Source organism: Nannobrachium achirus (genome assembly GCF_963921795.1).
Source record: "Nannobrachium achirus genome assembly, chromosome: 13".
Lineage (NCBI taxonomy): Eukaryota > Metazoa > Chordata > Actinopteri > Myctophiformes > Myctophidae > Nannobrachium > Nannobrachium achirus.
Genome location: NC_137833.1, coordinates 919795 through 942718, shown reverse-complemented (window position 1 = coordinate 942718; position 22924 = coordinate 919795). Strand labels below are relative to the sequence as shown.

Sequence of the window (22924 nt, the reverse complement as noted above, 5' to 3'; positions counted from 1 at the left end):
CCTGTTCAACACAACACACTGCTTTACCCTCCTGTTCAACACAACACACTGCTTTACCCTCCTTTTCAACACAACACACTGCTTTACCCTCCTGTTCAACACAACACACTGCTTTACTCTCCTGTTCAACACAACACACTGCTTTACTCTCCTGTTCAACACAACACACTGCTTTACTCTCCTGTTCAACACAACACACTGCTTTACCCTCCTGTTCAACACAACACACTGCTTTACTTTACTGTTCAACACAACACACTGCTTTACCCTCCTGTTCAACACAACACACTGCTTTACTTTACTGTTCAACACAACACACTGCTTTACTCTCCTGTTCAACACAACACACTGCTTTACCCTCCTGTTCAACACAACACACTGCTTTACTTTACTGTTCAACACAACACACTGCTTTACTCTCCTGTTCAACACAACACACTGCTTTACCCTCCTGTTCAACACAACACACTGCTTTACCCTCCTGTTCAACACAACACACTGCTTTACCCTCCTGTTCAACACAACACACTGCTTTACCCTCCTGTTCAACACAACACACTGCTTTACTCTCCTGTTCAACACAACACACTGCTTTACCCTCCTGTTCAACACAACACACTGCTTTACTCTCCTGTTCAACACAACACACTGCTTTACCCTCCTGTTCAACACAACACACTGCTTTACTCTCCTGTTCAACACAACACACTGCTTTACTCTCCTGTTCAACACAAACCTCTGCTTTACCCTCCTGTTCAACACAACACACTGCTTTACTCTCCTGTTCAAGTGAAAAGGTGATTTCTACCTGTAGACGACAACACACTGCTTTACTTTACTGTTCAAGTGATTGTATAGAGGAAACAAGCTGCCTGTCATCCATAATAGTATGGCGTCTAACGCTCTGTACGTTGGATAGAATGTATAAAACACTGTACCTTGGGTATAGAGGGGTATAGGGGTATTAAACACTACCTTGGGTAGGATATAGACTATTAAACTCTGTACCTTGGGCAGGATGTAGACAGCAGAGCGTTTGTTCTCGTTCAACATCTTCAGTCCCTCTACGGTCCAGGGCTTCTGGTTGATCACCCTGATGTTCCTCAAGGAGTCCACGGTGCAAAGGTCAAAGGGCTTGTCCCCGATGATGGGGAAGGCTTTCCTCAGCTCTGAGATGAGAGCAGACTCGTCTCTCATCTTCACATAGAGCTTCTGTACCCTTAATGCTGTTTAAATAATAATAATATAAATAACATCATAAATAACATCTCTCATCTTCACATAGAGCTTCTGTACCCTTAATGCTATTTAAATAATAATAATAATATAAATAACATCATAAATAACATCTCTCATCTTCACATAGAGCTTCTGTACCCTTAAAGCTGTTAATAATAATATTAATAATAATAATATAAATAACATCATAAATAACATCTCTCATCTTCACATAGAGCTTCTGTACCCTTAAAGCTGTTAATAATAATAATATAAATAACATCATAAATAACATCTCTCATCTTCACGTAGAGCTTCTGTACCCTTAAAGCTATTTAAATAATAATAATAAAACATCAATAACATCATAAATAACATCTCTCATCTTCACATAGAGCTTCTGTACCCTTAAAGCTATTTAAATAATAATAATAAAACATCAATAACATCATAAATAACATCTCTCATCTTCACATAGAGCTTCTGTACCCTTAAAGCTATTTAAATAATAATAATAAAACATCAATAACATCATAAATAACATCTCTCATCTTCACATAGAGCTTCTGTACCCTTAATGCTATTTAAATAATAATGATAAAACATCAATAACATCATAAATAACATCTCTCATCTTCACATAGAGCTTCTGTACCCTTAATGCTATTTAAATAATAATAATAAAACATCAATAACATCATAAATAACATCTCTCATCTTCACATAGAGCTTCTGTACCCTTAAAGCTGTTAATAATAATAATAATAATAATAATATAAATAACATCATAAATAACATCTCTCATCTTCACATAGAGCTTCTGTACCCTTAAAGCTGTTAATAATAATAATAATATAAATAACATCATCAATAACATCTCTCATCTTCACATAGAGCTTCTGGACTCTTAAAGCTGTTTAAATATTAGTAATATAACATCAATAACATCAGACATCAATAACATCTCTCATCTTCACATACAGCTTATGTACTCTTAAAGCTGTTTAAATAATAATAATAATAAAACATCAATAACATCTACAGTTGTGCTTGAAATTATTCAACCTCCTCTGACAAATGTGTTCATTAGTGTAACCACTGTTCCTTTGACTTAGAACTTGTCAACTCTGCTCAAAACTGTACTTTTTGGAACATTCAGTGTCTTGTTTTACATCCTTTTCCTTTTTTCTACAAAGCAATATTCTCTTCTCTGAACTTTTCTGACCATTCCTTAAACTTAGCCATGTTTCTAACTGCTCTAATCACAGTCAACAAGTCAACAAACTTCTAGTCAGGCCAGATTGCACATCTGATGTAACTATTTAAGACCTTGATTAGTCGATTGCAGTTGATTACAGATGTTTTCAGGTGTTATTAAGAGTTGAATAATTGAAAGTAGCATTTAGCATTACATTTGGCCAAAAAAACACTACAAATGTTACTTTTGTTGTGCTATTTACATTGTTCTTGTATGATTTATTTATTTCATTCAGTTTGTGAATTTATCAATAAACCAGATTTGCAGAGGGGGTTACGGTTAGGGTGAATAATCAAATCGAATTATAATTGAATAATCCTTAGTCAGTTTAGCTGAAGATTCCTTTTTTATAAAGTTTCATTTTCAATTCCATTTAAATCATAGATTGATCAATAGATGTGTTTAGTTTTGAATGAAGGGAATGAAGACCAGGTCATTTTAAAGAGATTACATTACCGTGTTGGTGTAATAGATTACATTACTGTGCTGGTGTAATAGATTACATTACCGTGCTGGTGTAATAGATTGCATTACCGTGCTGGTGTAATAGATTACATTGCCGTGCTGGTGTAATAGATTACATTACCGTGCTGGTTTAATAGATTACATTACTGTGTTGGTGTAATAGATTACATTACCGTGTTGGTGTGAGTAGGTTTTCAGTCCAGGGTAAAGGATCAGTCCAACCCGAATTTCAACTTTGGTGCTGTTAACAAACATTACATTAATTGTTAACAAACATTAAATGAATTGTTAACAAACATTAAATGAATTGTTAACAAACATTAGATGAATTGTTAACAAACATTAAATGAATTGTTAAACAATTACATTAATTGTTAACAAACAATTACATTAATTGTTAACAAATAGTTAACAAATAATTAAATTAATTGTTAACAAACAATTACATTAATTGTTAACAAACAATTACATTCATTGTTAACAAACAATTACATTCATTGTTAACAAACAATTACATTCATTGGAAAGTTCAAAAACAGCCTTTTTGTTTGGTCTGCCAAGGGAAAATATAGAACACTGTTTTCATTTCATTTAGTCACCAGTTGACTGATATTAACTGAAACGTAACAAATGTTCATCTAGTTATTAATGGTTAGCATAGAAACAGCAGTGACATTGAATGTCATACTTGCACATTTTATCACAGGTGATTAAAGCACATTCAATAACGTAATACCTACTGTAGGTACTGTACAGGGTACACAGGACATTAAATAAACATTAATAACTGCTACTGTACCTGGGTACACAGGACATTACATAAACACACAGGAGATTAAATAAAAAAAACAGGAGATTAAATAAACAAACAGACATTAATGCTACCTGGGTACACAGGACACCATGTGTGCGTCCATACGCCGCGAGGGAATCTGCTTCCGGCAGTAACGACACAGAACCTGGACAACCAAAGCAGAGAACACATTAACACTTGGGGAGCCAAACGCGTTCAGGGACGAGTTATGGCCACTAGATGTCACCCTGCCACAGGAAGTTATATCGTCGAGGGACGAGTCAACAAATAGTTAACTTTTCGAGACCGCAGCTTCCCTTTGCATGCCCTGAATCCATTACGTCACCCAGCCAGAGCAGGAAGCCCCCTGTCTCTCCCCACACGGAAGGATTTTACATGGCTTTAGATTCTACTTTGAAACATAAGAACGGCTTTATCTGAGAATGAGGTAAAAACAGCCCCATGGAGGCAGAGAGCTGATTGTTTTCACGGCGACACTTTACCGCGAATTTACCGCGATTTTTTTACCGCGAGTTTCGCGAGCGTTTGTAAACAAATGGAGTACCTCCTCAATCTTCTCTGGACACGCACGTGCACACGCACGAAGCTTGCGGGGCTCATCAAAACATAACGTAAGTCAATGGTGGCACCAGCAACAGCTATAAATGTTATAAACCTTGGCCGCCCATGTGTTAATAGGTAGATAGATAGGTAGATAGGTAGGTAGGTAGGTAGGTAGGTAGGTAGACAGTAGGGATGAGGCCGAATATTCGGCACCGAAAATTTTCGGCCGAAAATGGCTAAAAATGCATTTTCGGTTTTCGGCTGGATAGCTTTTAAAACCGAATAGTTGAGCACCGAATAGTGTGAAGGACAGGGTCAGGGGTCCTCAATAGGCGGACCGCAGTCCATGTCCGGACCGCGGCACATTTCTGAGAAATCTCCGCACAGTTGTATCTGACGATCGGACTGACTGTGTGTGATGTGTGTTTGTGTGTGCGTGGGTGTGTATGTGCTGATTGTGCTCATTCGCTCAAACACATACACAGGCTCACAAGACACACCCCTACGCCAATTTGCAAGCCCACAAAGCGTCGCGGGTGCAACGTGCTGTGGGCTTGTAGATCAAAGGTTTTCCTTCCCTCCGAGTCTCCGACGCAGTCTGCTCTCCATGCTGCTCCCCCCCCTCCCCTCTCCTCTCCTCTCCACACACTCATGCCGCTCGCTGCCTTAAAAAAGTTGCTAAAACCTCTTGGAAACCATTGCTCCCACTGGATTAATAACTTAGAGATCTTCTACCTTTGGATGTTCAATTGGAGAGGACAACAGCAACACATTAATATCCACGATGTAAGGCTCCAACTGCTTGCATTAGACGAGAAATGGTCGCGAAACTCGCGATGCGTGATCATGCGTCTTTAACAATGTGATGTGTCGTCGCATATTATTGCCAGCTATCCTAGGCTGTGTTAGGTTAATAACTATGACTCGTTGACCCTGATTTGACTGGTCATTTGACATAGTCAATCAGCACAGTCAGTCTGGCTTGTGCAGTACGTGTGTCAACTAACTGAATGTCAAGTAATCCTCTCCCCCTCACGCTAAGTTCCACTTTATTTTCCATTCTGAACGACAAGCCTAATATTGCATTTATGCTCTTTAGTTTCCAATAATTAAACTATAAGCCAGTGTTTTATTGCTACACAATAAATGTAAATAATGTAGCCTACTCTACATGCATAAATAATTATCCATTCATCCATCCATCCATCTTCAACCGCTTATCCAGCATCAGGTAGCAGGGGTAACAGTTCCAACTGAGATTTCCAAAGTTCCAAATAATAATAATAATAATTAAAATAAACAATTCTAATGATTATAATAAACATACATACATACAGTACATACTGTATAAATGTATCCGCCTTATTTCGCCTTCGCCTTTTTTTCGGACCTGGACCTGTTTCAAAAAAATATTTCTGGACCTTCAAGATTTGTATTTGAACATACTGTATGTTTGCAACATACAGTATGTGCATTTGTTGTTGAAGGCCTGGCTGTTACAGCCCTTGTGTTTACAATAATATTTTGTTGTAGGCCTAGATCATTCTGCAGTTTTAAGCACCTTGTTCTGATGCACTTTTATCTCTGTAGGATACTACAGAAATAGTTGCACTATTTTGACTTTGTTTTATGCTAACATTGCAAAGAGAAAATATTTTATTTTGTTATGTGTGCATTCAAAAGTGAGAAATAAATGTTTTATGGAACCATATGGTGATTATTATTTAAGTTAGGGTTTGCCATAATCAGGTAGCTTTACAACAAAGGTACAGCAATGGTACAAACATTTATTATACAAAATAAATTATATACATGTATTATTCGGCTATTCGGTATTCGGTATTCGGTGGAATGTTTCCAGTATTCGGTATTCGGTTTCGGCCAAGAATTTTGCTTTCGGCCCATCCCTAGTAGACAGATCTTCTCACCACATCAGAGATCACCCCGTCTTCTCTCTCCATCTCCTCCTCGCTCTCTGACTCCTCAGACTCCATCTCTCCGTCCTCAGCGTTTCCACTGCTTTTATGAGGATTCCCAATGGCCTTCTGTGGAGGACAAGGAAACATCTCACCTCTATGTTCTCATCCAAGGACAAGGAAACATCACACCTCTATGTCCTCATCCAAGGACAAGGACACGTCTCACCTCTATGATCTCATCCAAGGCGTCGTTTGCCTGTGATCCATAATCGTATGGCATCTTAACACACTGTACCGTGTATCATATCATATCATATCATATCATATCATATCATATATCATATCATATCATCTTAACACACTGTACCGTGTATCATATCATATCATATAATATCATATCATATCATATATCATATCATATCATCTTAACACACTGTACCGTGTATCATATCATATCATATCATATCATATCATATCATATATCATATCATCTTAACACACTGTACCGTGTATCATATCATATCATATCATATCATATCATATCATATCATATCATATATCATATCATCTTAACACACTGTACCGTGTATCATATCATATCATATCATATCATATCATATCATATCATATCATATCATATATCATATCATATCATCTTAACACTGTACCGTGTATCATATCATATCATATCATATCATATATCATATATCATCTTAACACACTGTACCGTGTATCATATCATATCATATCATATCATATCATATCATATCATATATCATATCATATCATCTTAACACTGTACCGTGTATCATATCATATCATATCATATCATATATCATATATCATCTTAACACACTGTACCGTGTATCATATCATATCATATCATATCATATCATATATCATATCATCTTAACACACTGTACCGTGGGTACTACTGTTGTTAATTATTAATAACAGGTGCTCGGCATCGGCTCAAGTGTCTAGTCGGGGACCGGCCTACTCAGGAACAATGTAAATATGAATGAATGCCCTTTAATGCAAACCCCATTATACCTGTTGTCATAGGACCCGTTTTGACCATCTGTTTGCCAGTATCCATTTATGCCCATATATGGAGATCTCTGCAGACACATTGCCGGTTCTGGAAAACCCTGATGTCAGACATCAGCTTTGCATTCAGAGATTCCGAACCTTTCACGCCGGTTCCGGAAAACCGCGTATCAGGTCGGGTCGAGGCCGGGCACTGCACTACACTCTGTGTTGACTCATGTGGCGTACGTGATGTCAGAGCCTTTTATGCCGGTTCCGGTAAACCCTGATGTCAGACATCAACAAAACCAGCAGATCTACAAGCACACAATGCCTCGCACTGTGTGCTTGTAGATCTGCCGTTTTCACTACTTTTGTGCGACGGCCTTGTATGATGAAGCAGGGCTTTGCTATGCGAAAAAGATGTACAAATTAGAAACTTGGAGATATGAGGTTTCTGCCCGACAGTGATGATATACTTATTTTCTGGCCCTGCACTATTGGGTTGTGTTGGTTGTACTGTGTATTATTGCGGTGTTGATATGGCGGTGTGATACTTGTGTTGCATGACTGCATTGACTAGCAGAGACTGTTATGTGCACTCTTTTGTTTGGCACTGTTTGTTAAGTTATGCTTTGAGTATAGCTTTTTTGTGTGTGTGACGTGTCACTTATGAGTGTGGAATGTTTCATGGTCACTTTGTTTATATTCTTCTTCTTTTTTTTGCAAATCTTTTGACACTTTGTTTTATTTATCTTTTTCTGTGCTTGCTCTTTTGACTGTACACTACAGTACTCTTTTAATTGTTCTTACTTCTCTGTAACTTGTAACCTTAACTGCTGTGCTGCCTCTGGGCAACTGAATTTCCCCCGTGGGATAATAAAGGTATCTATCTATCTATCTATCTATCTATCTATCTATCTATCTATCTATCTATCTATCTATCTATCTATCTATCTACCTACCTACCTACCTACCTACCTACCTACCTACCTACCTACCTATCTATCTATCTATCTATCTATCTATCTATACACTCAATACTGTACCGTAGGTAGTATGTAGACAGCAGAGCGTTTGTTCTCGTTCAACATCCTCAGGGTTTGGGTCGTCCAGGGTCTCTGGCGGATAACTCGGATGTTGTTGACAGAGTCCACGGTGCAGAGGTCAAAGGGCATGTCTCTGACCATGGGGAAGGCTCTCCTCAGCTCAGAGATCAGACCAGACTCGTCTCCACCAAACCTCACCTTGATCTTCTGGATCTTCAGGGCTGAAAGAGGTTCGTTTTAAAGGACAACCTTGGATTTTTTTACAACAAGGGTTCATATTTTAGATTGTAATTAGAGAAAAGAAAAAGTGAGTGTTAAAATGTTTTCATTTACTTCGTTCTATTGTTTTATCGCGTTTACCGTGCTAAAATGTGGGGCATGCGTACGCATGGGGGCATGCGTACAAGTGGCTAAATATGTCTTTTTAGACACAATAAGCCAGCAGTTTCTTTATTGCTATTTACAGTAACACTTCTAGCCCCCATAAGTCACATCCAACCATGAAAGGTTGCGTTGTATCTTGTGAATGGGCTTAGTCTGTGTAAAATGACATATTTAGCCACTTGTACGCATGCCCCCAACCACTGAAATAAGAATCTCTAAAACAATAGAAAGAAGTAAATGAAATACTTTTAACACTCATCTTTTATATTCTTTAATTACAATCTAAAATATGAACCCTTGTTGTAAAAAACTAAAGTTGTCCTTTAAAGGACAACTTTGGATTTTTACAACAAGGGTTCATATTTTAGATTGTGATTAGAGAAAAGAAAAGATGTTTTCTATAGTTTTAGACATTTTAATGATTTGGATTTCAGTGGCTAAATGTGTCTTTTTAGACACAATAAGCCCATTCCCAATGTAAGTGCTAGGTTCTTGGATCCCAATAATCGTCAAACCCCACTGAGTGCACCGATGAGTGTCTTCAACGCAGGCAAAGAATAAAACATTTTCCACAAGTTCAAGTTTGAGTTTGTGCTCTTTTACTGCTCAAAAAGTGCAAATGCAATACAACTAGACCAGGTCACCTGGTTCTGCCAGACCCGCAATGAAAATCAGAATGCAAGGAAGGGGGGGGGGGGGGGGGTGGATCAATCTTAGTCTGGCCTCTCTTTCTGACAGAGTTGGGGCGGAACATTTTCAACACTTAATAGCAAGAGCTTGTAGATCGGCTGTTTTCACTAGTATGGCACTGAACTAACACATGAACACACAGGATTGTATAGGCTGAGCAGCTGGAAATGTTTCTGAGCTTGTAGATGGGCTGAGGAATTTATAGTGTCAGCAGCTCGTCAGCCAACTCAACTCAGCTGGTCCTGTACAGGTGACGGCACTCAAGGCAATCAGCCGAGCAAGGGAAGGGAGGGGCAGATGAGCAGTCAGAGGCAAACACAGGCACACTGAGGAAAAGAGGGACCGACCGACCGACCGACAGACCGACAGACCGACAAAGCCTTTTGTAGGCCGACCCCCTGGGTCTGGCAAAAACAGACAAACAACTTCTTCCCTTGTTCTACTCTGTTGTACTGGTAAAAACCACAGCCTGAAAAGTCATGTGTAAGCCAGTGTTTTAGACGTAGCCATAGGCCTATTGTATAAATATTTGCTATTGCTACACAATAAATGGTAAGGTAAAAAAAATGCATAAATAGTAATAATAATAACAATTAAAGCTGCAAGCAGCAATGACGGGGCCCTCGCAGCTCTACCCACGTCACAAGGCCAGCAGCCAATCAGAAACCAAACAGGAAGTCAGCCATTTCGACTAATTAGTGGCGTTTTGGCGCATTTTTGGCCGTTATCACGGGTCGCACTTTAACGATAGTTTAAAGTTTTTCTCAAAAAAATATTTGTGAGAAAAAAAAATTGAAAAAAAATTTTTTTGAGAAAAAAAAATTGAGAAAAAAATGTTTCAGAAAAAAAAATTTGAGAAAAAAAAAATTTGAGAAAAAAAAATTGAGAAAAAAATTGAGAAAAAAAAAATTGAGAAAAAAATTTTTTTGAGAAAAAAAAATGATTAGAAAAAATTTTTTTGAGAAAAAAAAACTTTTGAGAAAAAAAAAATTATGACACCAGCCGCGAGTCTGTACGACAAACGGTTCATGAGTTATAGAGGCACTTCCTGTTTGGTGAAGGGCACTTCCTGTTTGGCGAAGGAAGCGTCAATTAAGGTTAAGGACTCTTAATCAAGTCATATGATACCAGCCACAACTCTGTACGATAAACGGTTGATGAGTAACAGCCAAAAAAGGAACAATCAAGTTTCGGCCAATCAGAAGAGGGGGCGGGGCTTAGTTAAACCAAAATGCAAACAAAAATGCACCAAAATGCCACTAATTAGTCAAAATGGCTGACTTCCTGTTTGGTTTTGGAAGTGGCGCCAAGAGACTTTTTTGTGAGTCCGGACATGATACAGGTGTGTAGCGATTTTCGTACGTGTAGGTGAAACCGTATGGTGGGGCTTGAGGCTCGAAGTTTTGTAGGGGGCGCTATTGAGCCATTAGGCCACGCCCCCTTTATTTATTTTTTAAATACGAAATTAGCATTAGCATGTGTTAGCGTTAGCCTTAGCATGTGTTAGCATTAGCATGTGTTAGCATTAGCATGTGTTAGCATTAACATTAGCATGTTAGCATTAGCATGTGTCAGCATTAGCATTAACATGTTAGCATTAGCATTTGTTAGCATTAGCATGTGTTAGCATTAGCATATTAGCATTAGCATGTGTTAACATTAGAATTAGCATATTAGTATTAGCATTGGTTAGCATTAGCATGTGTTAGTTTTTTGAGAAAAAAAAATGTTTGAGAAAACAAAATTTGAGAAAAAAAAAATTTGAGAAAAAAAAATTGAGAAAAAAATTGAGAAAAAAAATTTTTTGAGAAAAAAAAATTGAGAAAAAAAATGTTTTGAGAAAAAAAAAATTATGACACCAGCCACGAGTCTGTACGACAAACGGTTCATGAGTTATAGAGGCACTTCCTGTTTGGTGAAAGGCACTTCCTGTTTGGCGAAGGAAGCGTCAATTAAGGTGAAGGACACTTAGTCAAGTCATATGATACCAGCCACAACTCTGTACGATAAACGGTTGATGAGTAACAGCCACAAAAGGAACAATCAAGTATGGACCAATCAGAAGAGGGGGCACTTCCTGTTTGGTGAAGGAAGTTTGACCCTTCGCCACGGGCACGCCGTTTTACGAAAACTCATGATTCGCACAACTTTTCATCGTTAAGGTGTCTTGAGTATGCCGCGCGAACTTGAAGTTGATCCGATAAACCCCCTAGGAGGAGTTCGTTAAAGTGCGACACGTGAAAACGGCCAAAAATGCACCAAAATGCCACTAATTAGTCAAAATGGCTGACTTCCTGTTTGGTTTTGGAAGTGGCGCCAAGAGACTTTTTTGTGAGTCCGGACATGATACAGGTGTGTAGCGATTTTTGTACGTGTAGGTGAAACCGTATGGTGGGGCTTGAGGCTCGAAGTTTTGTAGGGGGCGCTATTGAGCCATTAGGCCACGCCCCCTTTATTTATTTTTTTAAATACGAAATTTTTCGCCACTTGTGATGTGTGTGCAAAGTTGCGCAACTTTTGGAGTACATTTTGCGGCTCAAAAACACGATTCATTCGGCGGAAGAATAATAATCTTTGCAAATACAATAGGGTCCTCACACACTGTGTGTGCTCGGGCCCTAATAATGATAATAAACATATATATAGGCCTACATATTGTATGATAAATGTATCTTTGCCTTTAGCTTGCCATTACCGCAACAATATACATAAAGAAATGGCATATTTTGGACATAGTTCGATTCGTGATTAATCATGATTAATTAATTTTTGAACTGTGATTAAAAATGTTAATCATTTGACAGCCCTATATTTAATATTTAGTGTCATTTTAAACTTGAAGTACAAAGTTATTTTCAGTCAGTTCTAACCAAAATGGCTGTTATCTCAACGTTTTCCTCGCAACATAATCACTAAAACATCGTCACTGTCGGGCAGAAACCTCGTATCTCCAAGTTTCAAATGTGTACGTCTTTTGGTAAAGCAAAGCCCTGCTTCATTATACAAGACTGTCACACAGATCTGCTGTTTTCACTAGTTTAGTACATTTTATAGATGATAAATACAAAACAAACATACAAGGTTTCCATCCGACAACGACGATATGCTATAAATATAAGGTGCTGGGAGTGAAAATGCTAGGGGTGCCCTGAGACAAAAAGGTTTGGGAACCCATGTAATAGATTAAAATACCGTGCCGGCGTGAGTATGTTTTCAGTCCTGGGTCCAAGATAAGTCCCACCCGGAGCTGCACCTCCCTGTTGCTGTTAAAATAATGAACAGAATATCATTACTGTGATAAATACTGTTAAAATAATGAATATATCATTACTGTGATAAATACTGTTAAAATAATGAACATATCATTACTGTGATAAATACTGTTAAAATAATGAACATATCATTACTGTGATAAATACTGTTAAAATAATGAACATATCATTACTGTGATAAATACTGTTAAAATAATGAACATATCATTACTGTGATAAATACTGTTAAAATAATGAACATATCATTACTGTGATAAATACTGTTAAAATAATGAACATCATATCATTACTGTGACTGTGATAAATACTGTTAAAATAATGAACATATCATTACTGTGATAAATACTGTTAAAATAATGAACATCATATCATTACTGTGATAAATACTGTTAAAATAATGAACATCATATCATTACTGTGATAAATACTGTTAAAATAATGAACATCATATCATTACTGTGATAAATACTGTTAAAATAATGAACATATCATTACTGTGATAAATACTGTTAAAATAATGAACATATCATTACTGTGATAAATACTGTTAAAATAATGAACATATCATTACTGTGATAAATACTGTTAAAATAATGAACATCATATCATTACTGTGACTGTGATAAATACTGTTAAAATAATGAACATATCATTACTGTGATAAATACTGTTAAAATAATGAACATATCATTACTGTGATAAATACTGTTAAAATAATGAACATATCATTACTGTGATAAATACTGTTAAAATAATGAACATATCATTACTGTGATAAATACTGTTAAAATAATGAACATATCATTACTGTGATAAATACTGTTAAAATAATGAACATATCATTACTGTGATAAATACTGTTAAAATAATGAACAGAATATCATTACTGTGATAAATACTGTTAAAATAATGAACAGAATATCATTACTGTGATAAATACTGTTAAAATAATGAACATCATATCATTACTGTGATAAATATGTTAAAATAATGAACATATCATTACTGTGATAAATACTGTTAAAATAATGAACATCATATCATTACTGTGATAAATACTGTTAAAATAATGAACAGAATATCATTACTGTGATAAATACTGTTAAAATAATGATCATATCATTACTGTGATAAATACTGTTACAATAATGAACAAAATATCATTACTGTGATAAATACTGTTAAAATAATGAACAGAATATCATTATCAATACAGAGTCCTATAAATTCATTCATTCGTTTGTTTGTTCAAATAGGCCCTATTCAAATAATCATATTTTAACTGGGGATTTTAAAAATAAAAAATCCCCCCGACGAGCACTAAGAGTTGAGGCATTACATTTCATACAACACGGTTCTATTGTGAAAGATCTGCTATTTTCACAATTTCTACCTCTAATATTTGACAAGTTGGACAATGTTTAATTAGTCATTTTAGAGGTATTAAAAAGTCCTTAAATTGTCACTTTAGAAATGTGCAGATACCCTCTATACACTTAAACTGTATGTTGGTTTGTTTACTGTTGAGTGAGAATTGTGAAAGATCTGCTATTTTCACAATTTCTACCTCTAATATTTGACAAGTTGGACAATGTTTAATTAGTCATTTTAGAGGTATTAAAAAGTCCTTAAATTGTCACTTTAGAAATGTGCAGATACCCTCTATACACTTAAACTGTATGTTGGTTTGTTTACTGTTGAGTGAGAAAACAGTGTTGCACATTAAGTTAATCATCTGTGGACCCCCTGGGGTATCAGTGTTCTTACTCCTGTCCTGGTGCAGAACGGTCCCTATAGGGAGGGTCTCTCCTGGAGAAGGGGTTAATAAAGGTATCTTTAGGGTTAGGGTTAATAAAGGTATCTTTAGGGTTAGGGTTAATAAAGGGTTAGGGTTAATAAAGGTATCTTACTCCTGTCCTGGTGCAGATCGGTCCTTATATGGAGGGTCTCTCCTAGAGAAGGGGTCTGCCCAGGTGGAGTTGAAAGGGTTAGGGTTAATAAGGGTTAATAAAGGTATCTTACTCCTGTCCTGGTGCAGATCGGTCCTTATATGGAGGGTCTCTCCTGGAGAAAGGGTCTGCCCAGGTGGAGTTGAAAGGGTTAGGGTTAATAAGGGTTAATAAAGGTATCTTACTCCTGGCCCGGTGCAGTAGATCGGTCCTTATATGGAGGGTCTCTCCTAGAGAAGGGATCTGCCCAGGTGGAGTTGAAAGGGTTAGGGTTAATAAGGGTTAATAAAGGTATCTTACTCCTGGCCCGGTGCAGTAGAGCGGTCCTTATATGGAGGGTCTCTCCTAGAGAAGGGATCTGCCCAGGTGGAGTTGAAAGGGTTAGGGTTAATAAGGGTTAATAAAGGTATCTTACTCCTGGCCCGGTGCAGTAGAGCGGTCCTTATATGGAGGGTCTCTCCTAGAGAAAGGGTCTGCCCAGGTGGAGTTGCGTTTGGCGGCTCTCTCTCTGGCGTCGCTGCGGAAAACCTTCTCCTCCTCCTCGGAGTCTGAGTCGTCGTATTGATGGTAGGAGGGGGCGGAGCGTTTACGTGACCCCGGTCGTCTCGCTGCGTACAACAAGAAACACAGAAAGACATTTCTAAAACGGCTAGTTCCATTCCTTGATTCTGATTGGCTGGTTTCCCTTAATTGCTGTGGTATATGAGACTATAACCCACACCTTGAATCAGTTTATATCAAACCTAGCCATTAAACGAAACAGGTATTTCTTACATTGATGCTCCTACATATTATCATGCAAGCACCAGTTACAGTTACTTTCCATCCCTCATATACTGTATGCACAGTGCACATCCCATAACCCACACACTGCACATCATTTTGGAGCTCATATCTTTGAAGGGGTAAGGGCTAGTGTTAAAATAATTTACCGGGTCGCGGTAAAAGAAAAACATTTTAAAATTCCACAGACACCACCATTGTTCATGGGTGAAAGCATCCTACTTTACCCTACGTTAACACAAATAAAATCCACGTAGAAAGTCTTAAACAGGCGATAGAAACGTCAATGTTTTGATTCCACCGACGTCCGACGCCATTTTGCGCGCCCAAATTCATTAGGGGCACATGTTTTAGTAGTTTAAGTAGTTCTAAGTTCAAAAATTAGCCAAATTGTAAAATACATATAAGAAATAGGCAAACATTTAGAAAATAGCCGATCTACAAGCTCACAGCGCTCGAAAACATTGTATTGAGGACTCATAAAACTTTTCTGGGACCCATTTGAATGACCACCTGTGGGTCCCGGGACCCATTACATTGAAAACCTAGTAACATCACTGGACCTTATAGTGAATTATTAGTGACATAGAACAGTTTTAATTGGTACATGTCTATGATTTTTCATGTTGCCATATTGTAACCATTTTAGAAAAGAAATAAGCCACAAAAGGCGAGTGGTTACCTGTATTTTACGCCTCTCAGCCGGTGTAAAATACAGGTAACCACTCGCCTCTTGTGGCTTACTGCTTCAGTCAACACCGCTTTACGTCTGTCTGCGTGAAGTAAGCAGGGAAGCTGCTAAACCAGGGGTCTTCAATGTTTTCAGGCCAAGGACCCCTTAGTTGAGAGAGAGATGAAGCAGGGACCCCTTAGTTGAGAGAGAGATGAAGCAGGGACCCCTTAGTTGAGAGAGAGATGAAGCAGGGACCCCTTAGTTGAGAGAGAGATGAAGCAGGGGCCCCTTAGTTGAGAGAGAGATGAAGCAGGGACCCCTTAGTTGAGAGAGAGATGAAGCAGGGACCCCCACAACCTGTTCATAGATTCCATATAGTTTCATTGTTTGACAGCACAATCATCAGTGTATTTTGGATGCATGTCAATTTGTGTTTTCAGATATTTAACCACTTGAACCATCAATACTTAATAAACCTGACCTTTCACTCTGTACTTAGTCTGCTCTTTTTCCCCTCTACACCAAAGCTCTTTGCCGAAAATAGCCGATCTACAAGCTCACAACGCCTCGCAGCACGAGGCATTGTGAGCTTGTAGATCTGCTATTTTTGGCTAAAGTTGTTTTATATATAAATTGTTTAATATATAAAAAAGGTTTTTCACACAAAGATTTGGAGGACCCCCCTTGTAGTGATTCTGAGGACCCCCTAGGAGTCCTGGACCCCCTGTTGAAGACCATTGCTATAGAAGGTCTTTGCACACTATTTGGAAATCTGAAATCTGCATTCTTTTTTTATGATGGCTACATATTTAATAACTGCCTTGATAATTGTGTACCAAATCGTTAATAAGGTGATGACAACACGAAAGAAAGAAAGAAAGAAAGAGAGAGAGAGAGAGAGAGAGAGAGAGAGAGAGAGAGAGAGAGAGAGAGAGAGAGAGAGAGAGAGAGAGAGAGAGAGAGAGAGAGAGAGAGAGAGAGAGAGAGAGAGAGACAGACACTTAGGGCCCTATTATGATGATGATCCAGGTCTTATGCCTTATGCCTTAACTTCATTGCCTTTTTTTGAGCGGTGGTCACACCGTCTCCATAGAGTGGCCGTGTGTGTATCCGTGTATCCGTGTATGTGGGTGGGTCTGTATGTAGCCTCAAGCCTGTGGTAGTACCTTTTATGACCACACATGTTAAGGGAGGGGCGCTGTTTTCAGGCCAGGCCAGGCACACACACACACACATACGCACGCACACACACACACACACACACACACACACACACACACAGGGGGGAAGGGGGGAGGGGTTGGTGGGTAAGAGGGTGCTGTTGAGACTAGCCTGGGGGGGGGGGGCGGGGGGGAGGTGACAGAATTCATAGATCTAGAACACATCGAATTCATAGATATAGAACACAGAATATGTACAGTACAGTACAGTTAGGTACAGTACAGTATACAGTACAGTTAGTTGGTGGTTGGTGGGTAAACCACCGCTCAGTTCACACGGGTGTGATTTTACTATTTTGTTTTTGTTTTTTAAATATTTCAAATAGCTGATCTGCAAGTTCACAATGTGCAGATGTAGATCAGCATTTGAAGTATTTAAAAATGTTTTTCAAAATAGTGAAAAAAGGGTAAAGAAGTTAAGGCATAAGGCATAAGACCTGGATCATAATAGGGCCCATAGACTTAGAGACAGAACTTACTGGTGTAAGAATCTTCAGGTTCTTGTTTAACCGTCACGGTGCTGCTGGGTTGCCAGGTCTTCTGACTCTGGTCTGAAATGAAGGAAAACCAGCACACACCAGGAAGTCATTGTTCAGTTTATGTTCAAGATATTTATTTAAGTTCCCCTTAAAATGTTAAGAAAATGTGCTGTTGATGGATCTAACCCTGGGACTAATGGGACGTCCACTATCCAGATTTATGTAGATTGAACCGTAGTTTTATGGAGTTTCTCCAAAGAAGATGTGATCCATGGTAATAGGCCTTTAGGAGGGCCATTCAAGCTGCAAGCGGAGCCTGCATGCAGCACCACCGTTGGGCCAGATGGAGCCTGCATGCAGTACCACCGTTGGGCCAGGTGGAGCCTGCATGCAGTACCACCGTTGGGCCAGATGGAGCCTGCAGTACCACCATTGGGCCAGGTGGAGCCTGCATGCAGTACCACCGTTGGGCCAGGTGGAGCCTGCAGTACCATTACAGCTTAGGAATCCACCACTCCTGAGTGAAATGTCTGGGGGCGGGGCTAAAGTATGGTGCAACGCACAGGTCCTGGACCTGGTGAGAGCAGGAGTGGACCTGGTGAGAGCAGAGAGGACCTGGTGAGAGCAGAGAGGACCTGGTGAGAGCAGAGAGGACCTGGTGAGAGCAGAGAGGACCTGGTGAGAGCAGAGAGGACCTGGTGAGAGCAGAGAGGACCTGGTGAGACGTAGGAGGGGCCCGGACAGGAGTAAATCCACAGAGCCTGGTCCTTCCAAGCGCCAGACTTCTTTCCCTAGTCTTGGCAGAGTAGTTCTGGAGTAGTGGAGTGAATGGTCCTGTCTTTCCCTAATGGGACTGATCGTGGGGAGCTACTGGGACGTAAGTCGGGACTTGATCAACCCCGGCTGGGTCACCCAGGTGAGGGGTATGATGTTGAGAGACCCGAAACCCTGATGAGCTTGGGCTGCATCACTGAGGATACGTCCCAGGTGCATCCATCACATGTTTTTTTTTTTTTTTTTTTCTTTATGCTTTTGGATCTCTCGATGAGTTACAAAAAGCTCAATAAACAAAGATTAATTTGAAGCGATATATTTTAAGACGGACGGACGGACGGACGGACGGACGGACAGACAGACGGAGGAGACATGAACCTCACCAATCTCCAGATGATCTTCAGGTTCCTCTTTGATAGAAACGCTGCTGGTTGGTTCTGAAGAAGTCATCTTCTGCAGTCTGGACTCCACACTCTGGTCTGAAGAAGTCATCTTCTGCTGCAGTCTGGACTCCACACTCTGGTCTGAAGAAGTCATCTTCTGCAGTCTGGACTCCACACTCTGGTCTGAAGAAGTCATCTTCTGCAGTCTGGACTCCACACTCTGGTCTGAAGAAGTCATCTTCTGCAGTCTGGACTCCACACTCTGGTCTGGAGAAGTCATCTTCTGCTGCAGTCTGGACTCCACACTCTGGTCTGGAGAAGTCATCTTCTGCTGCAGAATATATGCATATATATGGGAATAATACAATATCACAATATATTTCCAAGCAGTGTCACCAGACCCGTAGAATGGAGAGTTATGACACTTACGTCGACTCCCATTTTAAGCGTGGAAAGCATGTATGTGGAAAGCTAGCTTAGCCTAGTTTACTGGAGCCTGTTCTCATTGCGTCTAGCAGATTACCAAGCGTGTTTAGGAGTAGAGCGCTCGTTTTATGGTTAGATGTCACAGTTATTGTCCACGACATTGCAAGCGGCGCGAAGGCCAGCGGACCTTGGTCCTGCTCTTCGCGCCCAAGCGCCATAGGCGCGAGTGCCCGCGAAGAGCGGGCCAGGGCCGGCCGCGCGAGTTACGAAGCCGAAACGCATTCTATTCACCTCCTCTGCGCGGTCCAAGTGTCTACAATGGAGCGCTCCCTACCTCCGGTTCAGCCAATCACAAGCTTGGGTCCTAAACCATGTCCTTAAACAAGCTTGGTAATCCACTAGACGCGTTCTCATTCTTAGCGAGCCTCTGCTGCTCTTCAGCCCCGTCCGCCCCAATTATAACCCAGGCATTTTCACTCGCTGGTAAGCAGACTAAATCACGTCTTTTTCCCCCTTTTAATAATGTTGTCTACCTTGGAGAGGCCTGTGAATGAGTTAAAAGGGGGAAAAAGACGTGATTTAGTCTACTTACCGGCGAGTGAAAATGCCTGGGTTATAATGGACTCTTTGCGTATCTTATGACCCTTCCCAGTATGTAACTCTGATACAAATGAAACCACTATGAATTATTTAAAACGAGCACTCCCCAAAACAACATCGCTCTCACACCAAGCACACACAGGTGATGGTTCAATTATTGTTAAACATCAGCATTACTTTATTTACAAGTCTACACAATTTGACATAGCAGAAAGTGTGTGTGTGTGTGTGTGTGTGTGTGTGTGTGTGTGTGTGTGTGTGTGTGTGTGTGTGTGTGTGTGTGTGTGTGTGTGTGTGTGTGTGTGTGTGTGTGGTGTGTGTGTCATCTCTCCTATGGTACCAACATCAATAAATGCTGATTAAATAATATAATATAATATGGACCTTGATATGAAATGTCTGTGTTGTGTGTGCAGAGAGAGAGAGAGAGAGAGAGAGAGAGAGAGAGAGAGATGAACAAAAATGAACCTAGCCCAACCCTACCCTCCCCTGCCCCTTCTTTGTATATACTGTTTGTTTTAGACTTACTGTCTTCTTTTTTGTTTTTCTTTACATATCTACTGCATAGTACTGTGCTCTATTTGTCTGTCATTCAATGTTATATGAGATACTTCAATGGTTTCCAGTGGAAATAAGCTTAGTCTTTTCATGGATCTCCTTTTAGTAGACCTTGTACCAGTGAACTGTATCGTCATGAAACTGTTTGTTTGATTGATTGATTGATTGATTGATTGATTGATTGAAGGCTTTATTAGAAGTTTGCATAGGAAAATGTACAGATTCATGACGGTACAGTTCACTGGTACAAGGTCTACTAAAAGGAGATCCATGAAAAGACTAAGCTTATTTCAACAGGAAACCATTAAAGTATCTCATATAACATTGAATGACAGACAAATAGAACACAGTACTATGCAGTAGATATGTAAAGAAAAAAGAAAACAGTAGGTCTATACAATCAGTAAGTACAGTATATACAATATATACAAGGAAGGGGCAGGTAACAGTAAGTCTAAACAATCAGTATGTACAGTATATACAAGGAAGGGGCAGGGAGGGTAGGGTTGGGCTAGGTTTTTTACCAGTTGCGAACGGCTGCTGCCTGTAAGTGGTTTTTCAGGGCATTTTTAAAGGATGCTAGAGATCCATACTCCTTTATGGCCTTCGGTAAGGCATTCCACATTTTTGTGGTGTAGCAGAAGCCTATGCAAACTTCTAATAAAGTCTTCAATCAATCAAAGAGAGAGAGAGATAGAGAGAGACAGAGAGAGAGAGAGAGAGAGAGAGAGAGACAGAGACAGCGAGAGAGAGAGAGACAGAGACAGAGAGAGAGAGAGAGACAGAGACAGAGAGAGAGACAGAGAGAGAGACAGAGAGAGAGAGAGAGACAGAGAGAGACAGAGACAGAGAGAGAGAGAGAGAGAGAGAGAGACTATTACATGATAATAATTAGGCCACTGCTGTACAACATTGTATAATAACTGTATATTAATATAATAACTGGATATTAATAACTACATTTCCTGGCCTTGTGTTCAGCGTTAGCATCCATGCTAGCCACCATGCTAACAGGTAGTTTTATTAACGTTAGTCCTCGTGCACCGCGTGCATCACGTGACCCGGTACCACCCCCCCACCCCCCATGCCCCCCGCAGTGAAAACAACTGATCTATAAAACATGTTTACCTGCAGATTAACAGCTTGTTGTTCAGGTTGTCATAACAACCGTCTCTACTGGCCGTTAGCACATCTGTTCCGATGGTAAATCTAAGACTTCCGGTGGTAGATATATTCAGAATAAGAGTTCACCTGAAGCCATTGGAAAACTATTGATTTGCACATGATAAACTCCTTTATTAAAACCATTTGAACAACATTTAACTCGAAATATTTTGTTGTGTAGGCCTAATATAAAATCCAGATAAATAATCAGTTTTAATAGCTCTAGCCGGCATTTTCAATTTCAATCTGAAAGGACCTGGGAAGTGTGCTAGGGCACTTAGAAGTACATTAGTATTAAGAAATCTCGATACATGTATTTATAAAATACGCTTGTCTTCAAAAAAAGAAAAGGAAAAAAATATTTCCACTGATCTTATTTTGAAGGCCAGAGCAAGCCTTCTTGCCTTTTTTTAACCCAAACCAGAAACGCTATTGTTGCTAAGAGCACTAAGACTTTGGGTGTCCGATCGCTTCAGAAATGCCCTAAAGACACTGAAAATCAACCATTAATTAATTTGCACATTAAAATATAAAGAAACCATTTAAACAAAGCTATATGTCTCACAGCGGTCTTCAACGTTTTCAGGCCAAGGACCCCTTAATTGAGAGAGAGATGAAGCAGGGACCCCCATAACCTGTAGATTCCATATAGTTAAATTGTTTGACAGCACAATCATCAGTGTATTTTGGATTCATGTCAATTTGTGTTTTCAGATATTTAAACACTTGAACCGTCAATAATAAACTTGGCCTTAGTTCCACTATAGTCGGCTCTTTTTCCCATCTACACTAAAAACCTTTGCCTAAAATAGCCGATCTGCTATTTTTTGCTAAAGTTCTCAGAAAAAAGAAGAAAAAAATCGAACCTCTGTTCGAAGTGGAGCTGTGTGTGTGTGTGTGTGTGTGTGTGTGTGTGTGTGTGTGTGTGTCTGGCCTGGCCTGAACAACAGCGCCCTCGTGTGGTCACAAAAGGTCCTGTAGGCTACAGACAGACAGACAGACACGCAGACATACCCACACACGGCCACGTATAGGGAGCTGCGTGGAAAAAAAGTACCCCCTGAGGACCCCCTAGGGGTCCCGGACCCCCTGTTGAAGACCCTTGCTATACGACACAAATGATGTTTCTGTGTAAAAAAAAAAAGAAAAAATGTTTTAATGAGAAAAATCTAAATGGATAAATGCTTTTCACTGCAGTCCATTGATTGATTAATTGATTGATTACTGCATTATCAGTTATCATAGAAAATCACAGTAGCCTACAGTAAGTTTAT

General features: G+C 39.4%; 1 protein-coding gene across 1 annotated transcript in view; it reads right to left on the bottom strand.

Annotated features, from left to right (window-relative positions):
- The window catches only part of LOC308296897 (uncharacterized protein), a gene marked incomplete at its 3' end in the record, with an annotated part of 29096 nt that extends 7411 nt beyond the window's left edge, over positions 1-21685 (bottom strand). The window contains exons 1-10 of the mRNA XM_080740250.1: positions 21615-21685; positions 18903-19233; positions 17746-17817; positions 15006-15198; positions 12562-12632; positions 8296-8516; positions 6227-6343; positions 3827-3900; positions 3115-3182; positions 1009-1226 (exon numbers count right to left, since the gene is read on the bottom strand). Coding sequence (XP_080596376.1) covers positions 1009-1226; positions 3115-3182; positions 3827-3900; positions 6227-6343; positions 8296-8516; positions 12562-12632; positions 15006-15198; positions 17746-17817; positions 18903-19227 — 1359 coding nt within the window. The 5' untranslated portion in view covers positions 19228-19233; positions 21615-21685. The remainder of the gene's footprint in view (positions 1-1008; positions 1227-3114; positions 3183-3826; positions 3901-6226; positions 6344-8295; positions 8517-12561; positions 12633-15005; positions 15199-17745; positions 17818-18902; positions 19234-21614) is intronic.
- Positions 21686-22924: the final 1239 nt, after the last annotated feature.